The 13806-nt window shown below is 37.0% G+C and overlaps 1 protein-coding gene across 2 annotated transcripts in view; it reads right to left on the minus strand.

Moving 5' to 3' along the window:
* THSD7B (thrombospondin type 1 domain containing 7B) overlaps window positions 1-13806 on the minus strand; it is a 329723-nt gene that overhangs the window by 260532 nt on the left and 55385 nt on the right. For both annotated transcript variants that reach the window (XM_026123469.2, XM_026123470.2), the window contains exons 2-3: window positions 10766-10853; window positions 8432-8605 (exon numbers count right to left, since the gene is read on the minus strand). In XM_026123469.2, the coding sequence (XP_025979254.2) occupies window positions 8432-8570 (139 nt within the window). In that variant the 5' untranslated portion in view covers window positions 8571-8605; window positions 10766-10853. The remainder of the gene's footprint in view (window positions 1-8431; window positions 8606-10765; window positions 10854-13806) is intronic.

Consider the following 13806-nt stretch of genomic DNA (forward strand, 5'->3'; position numbering starts at 1 on the left):
AGTACAGTGATTAACTCTAGAGTAGCACTAAAATAGGCTGAAAGTGTGACCATCCATTTTTAATACTCCACCTATACGTAACAGAAATCTTCCCAACAGCTGCATTCAATTAAAAAAATATTAACCCCAAGGAAAAAGCACAAAAACATCTTCATCTGTTTTTCTTGCCACTCACTGTGCTTCTTTTATGAGTGAAATATGTACAACAATACAATCCAACAAAGTTGAAAGCTACTACAATTCCAATAATAAGCTTTTTTTTTTTTTTTTTAACATGAACAACTTAAAAGAAACCACTTTTGCAGATTTCCCCCTACGACCCACAGTTCTGTTCCCATAGTAACTATTGAGGAAAGAAAAGGATAACATGGCTAACTCATACTTTTCCCAGTATCAACAAAAAAAAAAAAAAAAAAAAAAAAAAAAAAAAAAAAGCACCTTATTCTCCAAACCTATTATTCTCAGGAAGGGAAGAGGGACATTAAAAGATCAGTGTGAATCTCCTGTGTAATCTAGTTTAAACAACCACCTACTGAACACTTGATGTTGGTTAGACAAAGATATTTGTTAAAGTGTGTAGTCTTCATGTGAAAGAGCCATTGAAAGAGTTTTGCAAGCCCTACAATAACAAAATTACCAGGCTCATGCTGTAAAAGCTTACAACCAAACTCAGCAAGCATGGCCCTCAGCCTACCAGCCGTGCTAGTGCTTAGTACTGGTCTCTAGTGAAGAACCAGTATCCCGCACGTTCTCCTCAAGCGTGTAAAGCGTTAACGTATGTTCCAGTTTCAGTTCCGCTTCCCCTTAGCTTATCTTTTTTCTTTGACCAATACTCAACACTTCCAGTGTAGCTTGCTGCAGTACATTTTTCTAAAAACACAGAAGCCAGCAATTCCTTCTCAAAGTAATACCCCAGGGAAGGATGTTTCATTGCATGTCTTCGAGCGGCTGCAGAAGAGCAGAGCTAATAGGAACGTGCTAAGTTTTAAAGACAACAAGATAGGCACCAGTTTTCACGTTTCTGCTCCTCCGACTCTGCTTCTCAACCCTTTACTCCTCCAGCAGTAATTCAGATGTCTCTCACGCTCGTTAATGTTGTCCACGCTAGTGATGCCCATCCTGCAGCCTTCGCCCCATGCACTTACCTTTCAGCCGGAGCCCAGGCTGCAGTGGCAGGAGCCGGCCCAGCCATACGCGTGCCCTCGGCTCCCCAGCACTGCTGCCCAGCCGGGCGCAGAGCCAGAGCCACTGGAGGTGCCGCCGGGCTCGGAGAGCCGCTTCCCGACGTCAGAAACGTTCCTCGGACACGCTGAGCTCTTCTCACGTACCTTTGTCCAACGCCCTGACAAACTCACTGACATTCACTGCCTGAGGACACAGCGTACCCACAAACTCTGAAAGGTCCTACGGACATAAAAACTTTGTTCCACCCTTGCAAAGGGTTACAAAGCGAAGCAAAGATCCATCTCCCTGACTCCAGGCTTGATTAATACATTAAAGAAGTAATACCAGATGAGGACACGGGATCAGCAGAACAGAAATGATAAGGGTGAGGTGAAGCAGCATAAGCATATGTAATAAAATTTAGAGGTGCATGGAAGAGAAAGGTGAAAACAGGGTAGGAAAGGGTCAAGAATCATAAGGGGAAAAGCAAGCTAATTTACAATCCAAAACAACAGCTCTCCTTTCTAGGGAAATGTGAGATCAGCTTTGAGGCCACCCTTAAATCTTTTCTAACATCAGTGACTGATATAAGCCAGCAAGGGAGGAAAAAAAAGCAGGAAACAGAGGAAAGGGAAAATACAAGAACAGAGTGAGAAGGAAGGGAGCTGGGAGCAGAGCAAACCGGCTTCGGCTCTGGGAAACAGGCAAGAAGAAACAAAAAGGAAGAAAAAGAACAGAAATGATAGGAAGATAACAGTTAAAAGATTTTGCCAATGATGATCAAAAATGTCCCCTCCAATTTACCACTCTAAAAAACTTTTAAAACTTAAGGTGTTATTCGCATGTTTTCTGCTCCTCCTCCCAAACACCGTGATGGTTTCAAAACTTCCATTTACCCCATTGCTGGAGCTGCTTCTTTAAATCTGCCTTTGGATATTATCAGCCATATTATATGTTGAACAGAGAAAAAACTGCTCTACATTATGCCAACATTATGCATTATTTTCCTGATTTTTTTTCCTTATACACCTTGCATTAAGCAAACTGAAATTTCAATTCCTTTTATTTTGCCACTGCAAAAAGACATTTGGACTATTTAAGTCGGCTGTTGAATTATTCCCCGAGAACTTTTTTTAAGTGATACTTTTTTAAAAAAAAAAAACAGTATCTTTTGTGACTTTTCTTTAAAAAATATTGTTTTCATAAATCTACCAGACTAACTTTTGAAATAACTGGACATTTAAATTTCATTTTCTGCTTATTAAGTTTTGTTGCAAGTGAAATTTTGCATAAAAACTTCTGTTACAAAGCTTCAAGTATCAATGACTTCAAAATAAAATTTGCAGAAATAAAAATATAATTTATATTGTCCCATAACAAATGTTTTTTGTAAAGAATGTTTTCAGACCAACTTAGAACTATTTATAAAGTAATCTTATATTTAAAGCATTTTTAAAGGGCTATTTAATGAAAACATGCTAACAGATTAAAAACATGAGAACTACTTCAGATTAAAGTCTTTACAAAATATTCAAAAAGAGTGGCACCTACGTGTGCCTGGGATGTATTAAGCAAGATATTTCTAGTGAAGATTGCAAAATATCAGTGGGTGAAATCCCATCTGATATCTCTATAATTCTGAAGACCCATGTTTGACAAATTGGATCGAAAAGGATATGTTTAACAACAGGAGACTTGACAAGCGTGGTATCTTCACTTTGCCAATAAATTAGGAACAACTATCGGGGAAAGAAGAGCTGGTTAAACTGAAGAACAATGTGACACAAGAACAAAGGCATAAACTGGTTGGGAATAAAATTAAAAACGAAAATAAGAAAGCTTCTAATTCTAGATCTATTTTCCCATTATCAAGTTTATCACAACAATCTGACTAATTTTAGAATGATACTTAATAGGGTTTTTTTAAATAATTGATTAATTGTTGCTGCTGTCAACAAGATGTGATTGCAACCTATGACCCAAGAGAACCACTGTAGTCCTAAATTATTAACATACTGAAGAACTTCAGGATCATTCATAATTTGATTAAATCAAGGCTGAATTTCAATTCTAAAAATACTGAAAATTCCATCCACCAAGACAACATAAAAATAACCTACAATTAGAAGCAACATTTGCTACAAGAGTGGAAGTTTGTAAGGGTCAGGTACTCTGAGAAATATCACAGAGCTTCCACGTACCTACAACATAACAATCATTAAAAAGATATTTGCGCTTCATTCTTGCATTGTTTTCCTATCTAATTAAAAAAAAAACACTTAATCTGGGATAGATTACCATTCTTCATCTTGTGGAATTTTTTGAAAGATATTACTCATCCAGCAGTGTTATCTTCAAATGAATCTCTCTTCAGCAGGTTTGAGATCTACTGTCTTTTGAAGATAAAGATGTGGAGTCCTTCTAATACTTGGTGTATTTAGGTAAAAGTTTGTCTTTTAACATGTAAGGTCAAAGGCACCTCCAAACTAGCACTTGGTATTCCTGAAATTAAGATCCTGAGAAAGGGTACTTTAGAGCAGTATTATCTGAGAAGAGGGAACAAAAGATCTTTTTCATCTTACTCACAACTGGCTCACCCACATTCACTAGTAGTTCAAAGGTTCCTCAATGTTAGATGTTCTCTGAAAACTTGATTTCATACCCTTTCCATTATGGATTGTGCCTGAAGAAAGACTAATGATCAAAAACCAATGGATAACTTTTTTTTTCCCCCCCTAAAGAATCCCTTTCAGATACTGGTAATAACTCTGACGAAAGTTTTGTGTGTTCACCTGTGGCAATAAAACTTCTAGGAGATAGGTTTGGTGAGCCATAAATCCACAAATACCAAAAGATTAATGGTTTATTCTTCAGGTAAAATCGCTCCTACTGCGATCAGCTGCATTACGAGTTCATTTCCCAGTCTGATACCTTACTTCCAGCATTCTGCCCACTCATGAGAGTAGTGTCCCTCCTGGCCTACAGCCCCATTGGGATCCATTTCATGGACTGAATTGCAGATGAAGGAGGCACTGGGACAGGACATCCAGATTTTTAATTGTCTTCTTCTTCCCTTCTGTACTACACAGTATGTTATTCCATGTTTAAATAGCATTTTAGCAGATTTAGAGAACTTTTCCTTAAAAATCAAAATAGCTTCATAATACAAAAGCATTTTAATAATACTCTCTGTAGTAAAAAAAAACAAAAAACAACAACAAAAAAAAACCACTACATCACAGCTGTAGCTCTGAGAGTCACCTTTATGGCATACATCTCTTAGCCCTTTCAGTTTTGATAATATTTTGGGGAAACAGCACATGCACTGTTACTGATGTGTGGTTTATGGAGGAGCCAAAGACATCGGAAGTGATAGTGAGAATGCAACTTGCCAATATAACTACAAGCGCCTCTGGGAAGGGCCATTTTTCTTGCCAACAGTTATTTATGGATCTCTTCAAAGCATTTTGTAATCCTAATTATCAGTCCCTTTGCTGTAAGACACCTGAAGGATTCCTGTGTTGAACATATTTTAGACTGAAGAATTTAATTTCAGAGTTTCTCCACAAAATAAAAACTAATGTTGAGGATTTATGTGTAGTAATATCCTATTTACAGCTTTAAAAGCTTGAGTACCCATTAGTATAACATTGTCACATCTGCATTAAAGAAATCCCAAGCACTTTTAGGACAATTCAAAAGATGAAGAAAATTAACACAGTGAAATATGCACATTGCTAACTGTATATCACATTAAACAGTATTAATTTACAAGGGTTTAAAACCAATTAAATTTTCTCAAGATTATATCACTAAAACTGCTTTGTTAGTGAGCAAGTGTTGGAAAATTATTCAGCTACTTAAGGTCGCTGAGTAATTTAATTGGTGTAACTATTGCTTTCATGTTTGGCTGGTGGTCACAAAAGTATCTGACAAGAAATGTCCTGAAACCAAAAGATACAGTATATAGATATTTAGATATTAATATACCCTCTAGAAAACTAGAAGCTAAAAAATCTGATTTTAAAAAAAGGCCACAAACAAGTAAAATATAAGTGCTAACTCTCTGAATAGTTAGGGAAAGAATATGTACAGTCTATTTCAAAACCACTTTGCCAAGCTCTTAAATTTTGGAAATACAGAGCCAATTTTGTTTGCAGATGCAGTGACTTCAATACAACTGCTCTCATCTACACCAAGACCACCACGCCCAGGCTGAAAACGTATGAGTCTTCATTAGATACAGACAAGAGTTTAGGTCAGAAAAAACCCTGCTTTATACACCAGTGTGCTGATATACTGCCTTTTTTTTGGCATCACTATTAAGAACATGCATCTTTGAACTCCTAGGTACTAGGAAACATCACTAGAGCACCTGTAAGTTCATGGTCTTAAAGTCACAGCTTCCAATAACATCTTAACCTTCTCATTTGATTACAGAGCATGGAGCATTTTAATAATAAGCTGAATTTCTTTAAAGCAAGTAACTAACTTGCCATGCTTGCAACAGACAATTTAAGATTTAACAAAACAGATTATCCTTTTTCCCCAGTAGGAATTGCTCATTTCTCATCAAAGATTGTTTCAGTAGAAAAAGACAGTAAATGCAGGTTTCCTTTCTATCAGAATGGATCTGCTCAGTTCTGATATGAAAAGCTACTTAATATTAGATTCAGTATGCTCTGTATTTATTTTTCGTATTGGACACACTGGTCCTCAAAGTGTGGCATGAATTCTTCTATTATATATGCCCTAAGTTTCCTTAGGCCACGATCTCTATGTTCTAAATCCCAAGGTTATTTTATTACTAATATCCTACAGCAACAGGTTTTATTAACACCTCAACTCTCCGGATCCACGTGTTCCATCTGAGTTATCACCCCTGTCTTCCCAAAACACCTTACTGTAATCTCTTGCAAGAAAAATACACCATTGTGATTAACTCTTCCTGAAAAGCCACTTAAAACTAAGTAAAAAAATAATAATAATGCATACAAAAACAAACCAGATATGCAACCCTGATGGCAAAATTATGCAATTAACTATGAGCATTCTTTTGTAAGCAATTTCAAGATCATTACATTTTATTCTAATACACATTCTCCTAAATGCCTCAGAAATGAAATCTGCAGCACAAACATAATGCCAGAATTGTCTAATAAAAATCATTAGATTATTCTCTGTATCACGATACTATAAAAGATACCTAACATCATTTTGCCAAGATTTTCCCAAAACAAATACGCATTCAGACAGTAAAGATAAATTTCAGTCAGCTGTGTTACTTCAGTCAGTTGTGTTATTTCTTAGAATAATTGTAAAAGACAGATTCAGGATTTAGAAATGTTTTTTTCACAACTACTGCAGAGCTGCTTTTTTAACTTCATAAATAATATTTTGCTTCATTAGCAGAACATAAAATGTCTTGGATGAACATACTCTTCATTTCAAAAATAACTAAAACTTTTTTGTTTTCAAATTTATTAAATTTTATCAAGCTTTCAAGAAAATGCTCCTAAACAAAAATGGAAATTTTGTTCACAAATATAAAAAGATTTAGACTTAACTTGACCCTTTCTTTTTGCCAAACAAGACAACTGATGTGGTTCAATATTCACAAATTATTTTCATTCAGAAATAAAGTTTCACACAGCATTGCTTTCTACCTCTAGACATTACATATGTAGAGACAATGCACAAAAATACTGTTAGGATTCAACCTTTTTAAAAGCAGTCTTGAGATCTCAAATATCTCTGATTCACTGTGGGAGACATGACAACCGACACATTTCTTTTTCTTGCATCAGGAACATGTATCTTTACAAAGAGCTCCATGATGGACACATCACTGGATTTTCACAGCACGGTATCACATGTCCACGGAAGATTGTGACCATCTTTTCTTAGTTCTAAATACATCTGCATCAGTCTTTGAAGCATCAGTAGTTCTTTACTGTCAGCTGGAATCACGAAGTCAAACTAAAATTTTATGAATTCCAGTGCACACCTCTAAAGACTGATGGTACAATACATTTCAGATCTGAAGAGAAGTATAATAGAACTGAAGGGTCTAATTTGAACTTAAGAAAACAACTCTACCTTTCAAGGCTTGTTCGAAAATCATGTACACAACAGTGAATTGGAGAAAGAGAGTTTGTGCTGCTGTTTACTGCCTCTTCATTTTACATGCATAATCTTGTAAAAAAATTGTTTAGAAATACTCTATCAGATCCTACCTAACCAGCACTCTGCCCCTTTGCAGCAGCTAAGATGAGAAACTTGCAGCAACCCTACCAGAAGGGCAGGAACCCTCCCAGGACAATCATTGCATTATGGAGCTACTTCTGTCTCTTACCTTCTTTTGTACTATGATTAAAAAAAGAAATAAACAAAAAACAACAACAACAAAGCAAATTCCCCCCAAAAAGTGTTTTTATCAAATTTAACCACTTTGTTGCTTGGCCATAAATGGACAAGCCTTTATCATCTTGGTATGTCTTTGGCCTCAGCCGTATTCCTGAGCAATGAATCCCCTAATCCAACTACATATTTCTCATGAAATACTTTGAGTAAACATTTCCTGAATTTGCCAATCTTTCCATATCACTGAACAGTCTTTGTTCTCAAGTTATGTTACAAAATAAGCATGTGATTTATGTACCATGTATCATGCTTGGTTTTATGCATTTTTATCATATCATTTTTTTTATCTCCTTCCTAACACTAAGGATCTCGGCGTTATCAATATGACTTCAAGAAAAAAAGTGTTTAAATACTGTGTGCATCCAGTTTTGAACATTCAAACATTGCATGCATCCAGATCTGATTGATGGACAGGAGGAATTCACTAAGTATACCAATGAAATGCTAAATATGAGTAGATGAACCAAGAATACGTAATTTTGAGTCAGTTCATTCTGAAAGATGTTGGTATGACCTTTTCATTCAAATGTGAAAAGAAAATGATTAAATATTTCAAAGGAAGCAACATTCAGATGAAAACTGGTAAGTTTTTTACTCTTAGATTAAAAGCACTAAGGAGTCCAAAATTCTATTCTAGAGTCACTTTGGTATATAACACTGTAATAAATATGAAGATTACTAATTTAAAACAAAACATCCATTTTTCAGTTAAAAAAAGTTTATAAACAGAAGACATTATCAGGCTTTTTTATTTATTACTGTGCTAAAACAGAATAGAGAAAGAGCACCCCATCCTCAAATGCAGAAAATGCATAGTATATAAGCCAACATATCTTTTCCCTACCTGTTTTCCAGATAAACCGATGATCTTTCCTGGCTTCTAGATCAGCTGCTTGTAACAGTAAGAATACAAATACAAGGAAGGACTTCCCCAGGCTTTGCCATGCCCAGTGAGGAGAAACCCAGGTCTGTTGCAGAAGCATAATTCAGATAATACTGTCTCTTGTCTTCTCCAGTCCTATAAAATTAATCAAAAGAAAGTTTCTTAAACGACTTAAAACACTGAGGCAATAGGCTCAGTCTAAGGGTAATGTGCTGGCACTATATTTCATAGTCCCTGTGTGCCTGATTCACTGAGGACAAGACTGCTAGAGGCTCAACTTGGAGGGGGAGAGAAAGAGGAGGAGACTGGCAGCTCCCAGAGGGCCTGCAGTCCCATCCTACAAAGACAGCCATTGCAAAAGCTTTTATCAAGTTCTTTAAAAAAAAAAAAAAAAAAAAAAAAAAAAAAAAAAAAAAAAAAAAAAAAAGGACCTGCCAGTGCAAATGAATGACAAGGGATCTGATAACAGCGTGTCATGCGTCCCTTCTTTTTTGCTATTTAATTTATCTTCAGCATGAATATTATCATGTTATAGGCAAATTAAACCAAAGCTGGGAATGGATTCAAGGTGCAAAATTCATCTCTGACTACAGATCCCATGTCCTACATTTTAAGATCGTTGACAGCTGAAATACCAGATTTGGAAATGTTTTAGCTCCATACAATGCATTAACATAGTATAGACAAAAGCAACTTGAGAAATACAGTAGGAAATTCAGGGAAGCAGAGGATTGCTTATCAGTACGTGATGAGCCAGCCTGGAAGGGGAAGCCAGAAATTACCCAGGTATTTCCCTGGAATACGAGACCCAGGTTCATGTCCCTGAGCTTTGAGTTTCAGACCAGCAACTAGCTATTCTGGAGAGGTCTCTCTGACTTTTTTTTTTTAATCAGGTTCTCCAGCACTTCAGAGGAATACCATAACCACATTGTGATCGAGAGAGGAATGTATCCGGTCCTACTGCTGGGACAGTTTCACCTTGAATAACTCCTTTAAGGTAAGAATTGTGGTGCAGAGGAAGCCCAGAAGAATGCCGCTTTGGGGCAGCCCGTGCGTCTCCCAGGTACAGCAGGAGTCCAACTTTTAAATGCCCGCTTCACTGCACACTCAACACTGTTCACACACAGTGCAACAGCCCCAAAACGAGAGAGATTCAGAAAGGCGTATAACAAAACCAAATCTTAAAACTTCTGATTCAAAACCAGTGATTCGGATCTCTGTTTCTCACATCCCACAAGTGCACCAACTACCTGCTTACTTACAGGGCTTTTTTTTGGTTTTTTTGTTTTATGCAAGTTTCAAGATACTTTTCTTGGATCCAAACAGTTTTGAAATATCAAAGCATGTTTGTGGTACATGCCACACTCAATAAACAAGAGCTACTTTCTGATGTAAATTTACATATTAAATTTTTCTTATGTAATAACTTTTGTATTTATATCATGTTTATATTCTCAGCACATCTCCACTTGTTATTACTGATTAATCCTACTTTTATAGGTAAAAATGTCACATGCATATTGGAGTAAGCAAAGAGGTAAGATCTGTCTCTGACATTTGTCTTCACTAGCATAATCTTGGTGCTTTTCATTAAAATTATCAGTTATTAAAAGTTTAGTGCAGAAAATTTCATTACATTTCTAACCTCATGAAAAGCAACATTGTTATAACACATAATACACAGTATAGTTCTTGATAAGAAACTGAAGATAAACCTGAAAATAGTATACACTGAATATACAGTAAAATTTTTAATTTCAAACTGTATTTAAATTACTTTGAAGCATTTACTGTCATGATCAATTCATGTAATTATATTTAATCAGATATTGACTAATTGCAATGGTATATACAATGTTATATCTGTTATCTGATTTAGTTCATTCTTACGTTTTATCCGAACAGCAAATTGTATGACCTGAAAAACCTGTCAAATTGAAAAAATGCAGTAATGTGGGCTATGTAACAGGTTTATTGCATTTCTCATGTTTTCTGGGTTAACTCAGGGTTTAGAATTTCACATTTAATTTAGAACGCAGTCTGCAGTGTGCCAACACTTTGACGGTGCAATGTAGACCATCGAGGGCCTTCTAAGAAGCCCACACGAAGCTCAGAAACTTTGAGCAATCTTCAGCAGTGAGCCACCGAGGGCCCCGTGCCTTGGCAGAAAGATGCCACCCCAACACAAGTACAGGAGAGAAGACCTTAAGAAAGCATGGCTCTCAGACACCCTGCAATTAAATGGGGGGTTTTGTTGTTTGCTTTCTATTATCGCTCATGTAAAGAAGTGCTCACCTCACAAAGAAGAGTTGCGTGACTCCCCCAGGATCCTCAGCATTACAACTACCATGTATGACAGCCAGCAAACGGAGTCACCAACTTTCTGTCAGGGGAAAGAGAAGGGATTAGTGACATTGGCTCCAAGACTGTTCACACGCAAAAGCGCAACGGGAGCAAAGAAGCTATGCAGATGCTCCAAGGTAAGTCCTGGCTCGGGGCCGGCATGCCCAACGCGGGGCACAACACGCGTGAGCTGCAGGGCAGCTCTCCAGGCCTGGCAGAGTGCGGTAAACACAACGTGTCCTGAACAGCTCGAGGCACGGAGAGGGCAAATCCAAGCAAAACTCAGCAACAGCTGATAAAGATGCTGAGATTTTTAATGAAGCACAAGTAGCACTAATCAGCTGCTTTCTAAATATACTTCCTCCTCCTCAGCGTTAAAAGGGTCAGTAAACAGCAGTAAATCCCCGAGGGTAGCAGACTCCTGCCCAAAACAAGGGGTTTCACATATGTTCATTCTTTGGGCAAGCGACAAAGATAACAGACTGCTACTCCCTGAGGAGCAAGAACAGAGATTACATTAAGTCAGAAAAACTAGAAATAAATTAGACACCATGAGACTGATTCTAATCTCACCTACCCCAGCAAAACTCAGCAGAGTCCACCGACTTACACCACAGTAAGCACTATGAAAATGTGTCTGTGTATCTCAGTTTGTGTAACACAGTTTGGAGCAGGAGCAGTTCTGTCCTATTACGATAAAAAAATTATTGCACAGGCAACATATGCTATCTACAGAAACATGAATAAATTACATTATGAAGGCCACCAACACTTCACATCAAATTTAGTTACAGTATATCTCAGCTTCCAAATGTGACAGCATGGCTAGCTGTAAATTAGCAAATACTGAGGAGAAAAAGAAAAGAATAATGGAAATTCATATCTTAAAAACTGACTTCACTCAGACTACTCATGATTAAATCCATGTAACTGCTTAAGTTTGGTCAAGATAGCTGCTTTACCTGAAAATTATCTTGGTTTTCCAAAAGCGATTATCTAGATTCATTCAATATCCTTGAGAATACAAGCCCAGCAAAGTAAACTTCCCAACCCACAGATTCTCATGAAATTAAAATAATGAGGTGACCCACTGCTGTCTTTGTCACACTTGAAACATTAGACACAAGCGTGCTCTTAATTTTGTTCCATTTGTATGGCATCTCGGTCAGCAAAATAAGGGGATCCTCACCCATTAGCTACAAGGCAGTTTTGAAAACAACACGTGCAAGTTTTCTGATGATCTTAAAGCATTATCTTATTCACTGCCAATGCCGTTAATGACAGAATTGAACAAAACTAGTTTTAAAGAATAGACTTTCACTTAGACACTTAAATTTCTACTGAAAACAAGCTATTCAAGTATAGTGCCAATGTTATAAGTGAATAAATACGCACAGAGTTTACAAATATCTTATTTTTCTAAAAAGTTCAAAATTAAATTAAGTTTTGAACCTCAATGAAATATCCAGCAGTCAAATCCTCGTCCAGTCCCTGCTTAGCTGGGTGAAGAAAAAAAAAAAGAGCCTCCCTGAAACCCTTCCCGTTTTCCAGCCCACTACGCAGACAACCACAAGACACGGCCGAGCACTCGGCGGCAGATGTTTCTAAGTAACAGTCACTGTGCTAATCCAAGAAACATTAGAGTCCTCAGAAGCATCCAACACTGCAAGACAAAAGATTGATGGTCCAATTTTTACTCCCCAGTCCACACATATTGCACTGCTGGAGAAGGGACCAGTTGCTGCTTCTGCAAGGATCTGCAGGACACAGTATTTCTTTAGACCTTCTGCACCATTTCAGTGATTTACAAAAATTCAGTCTGGCTCTATTCCAACATTTATACAGTATTTATTAGTGAACTTAGGGAAAAAAAGATCAATTTAAACAGATGTGAATCTAAGATATGATTTTAGCCATGTTATACATCAATTAAATTCCTCTCAAGTTCACTGGGAGTGATGACCTTCCACGTCACACGTAAATCTGACCTTCTTTTTCTTTTACTATGAGAAGAGAATGCTTACAAGGACACCTGGATAGCACTCTTCATTTAAAATACATGATGCAATTAGAATAATCCTAAACAATTTAAGTAGCAACAGAAAAAGAAACTGCAGATCTTTTATCTGGCTATAAATCATTTGGCAGGTGCCTAGTACAAAGACAAGCATCGTTAATCATGAATAAATTTTCTTAACACAAAAGTAAATAGCAATTATGTAACTGTATGCCTACCACGTACGGCACAAACCCACTACTTGTGATATTCTAAGACAATTTGGTCCTTTATAGTATACTCTTCATCCCCAGGTAGCAGTAAAATCTGCCTCGCCTTCTCAAAAAATTATTATCTGAAAAACTCATTCTGTTCTGTTCTAAGTCAGCAGAATGCCTGGCCCAGAACTGCAAAGGTTGATCACCACCCACAGACACTGTAAAAGGCTACGAGTTATTTTAGATATACCAAGTTTAAAAAAAATGAAAATGTTTGCACACCCATATAAATCAGATTAGGAACAGATCCTACATATAAGTGCATATGTGCATATGGCAGGGGTGTATGTGCATACTGCCAAATTTTTTAATGTAATAATAAATGCAGTTAAACTAAACTGCCTTTATTTCCATATGGAAAATAAACACTACAGAGTCTTTCACTTATGCATTTGGAGAAAGACAGTGTTCTGGTTAAAGTACAGGCACCTTGAATTCTATTTTTGGCTGTGTCAAACTGTGTGAAAAACCACTCAAGGTCATATTCTGACACTAACACTTCATCCTACAAGTATTCCCATTGATTTCAGTGGAGTGACTCCACATATATGAGAACGGTAGCTTGATTTTCTATACCCCTACTTCTTCATCTGCAAACCTCCGTTAAGGACGTTTACGCTTCTTCCAGAAGCGTTTTAAAATCCTGGGTGAAACCATACTGTGTGAACACGCCAGATTTACAGATCTGGTTGACAATCACCTGCGACTATTCTTGTTGC

The sequence above is a fragment of the Dromaius novaehollandiae genome, chromosome 7 (assembly GCF_036370855.1).
Source record: "Dromaius novaehollandiae isolate bDroNov1 chromosome 7, bDroNov1.hap1, whole genome shotgun sequence".
Taxonomy (NCBI): domain Eukaryota; kingdom Metazoa; phylum Chordata; class Aves; order Casuariiformes; family Dromaiidae; genus Dromaius; species Dromaius novaehollandiae.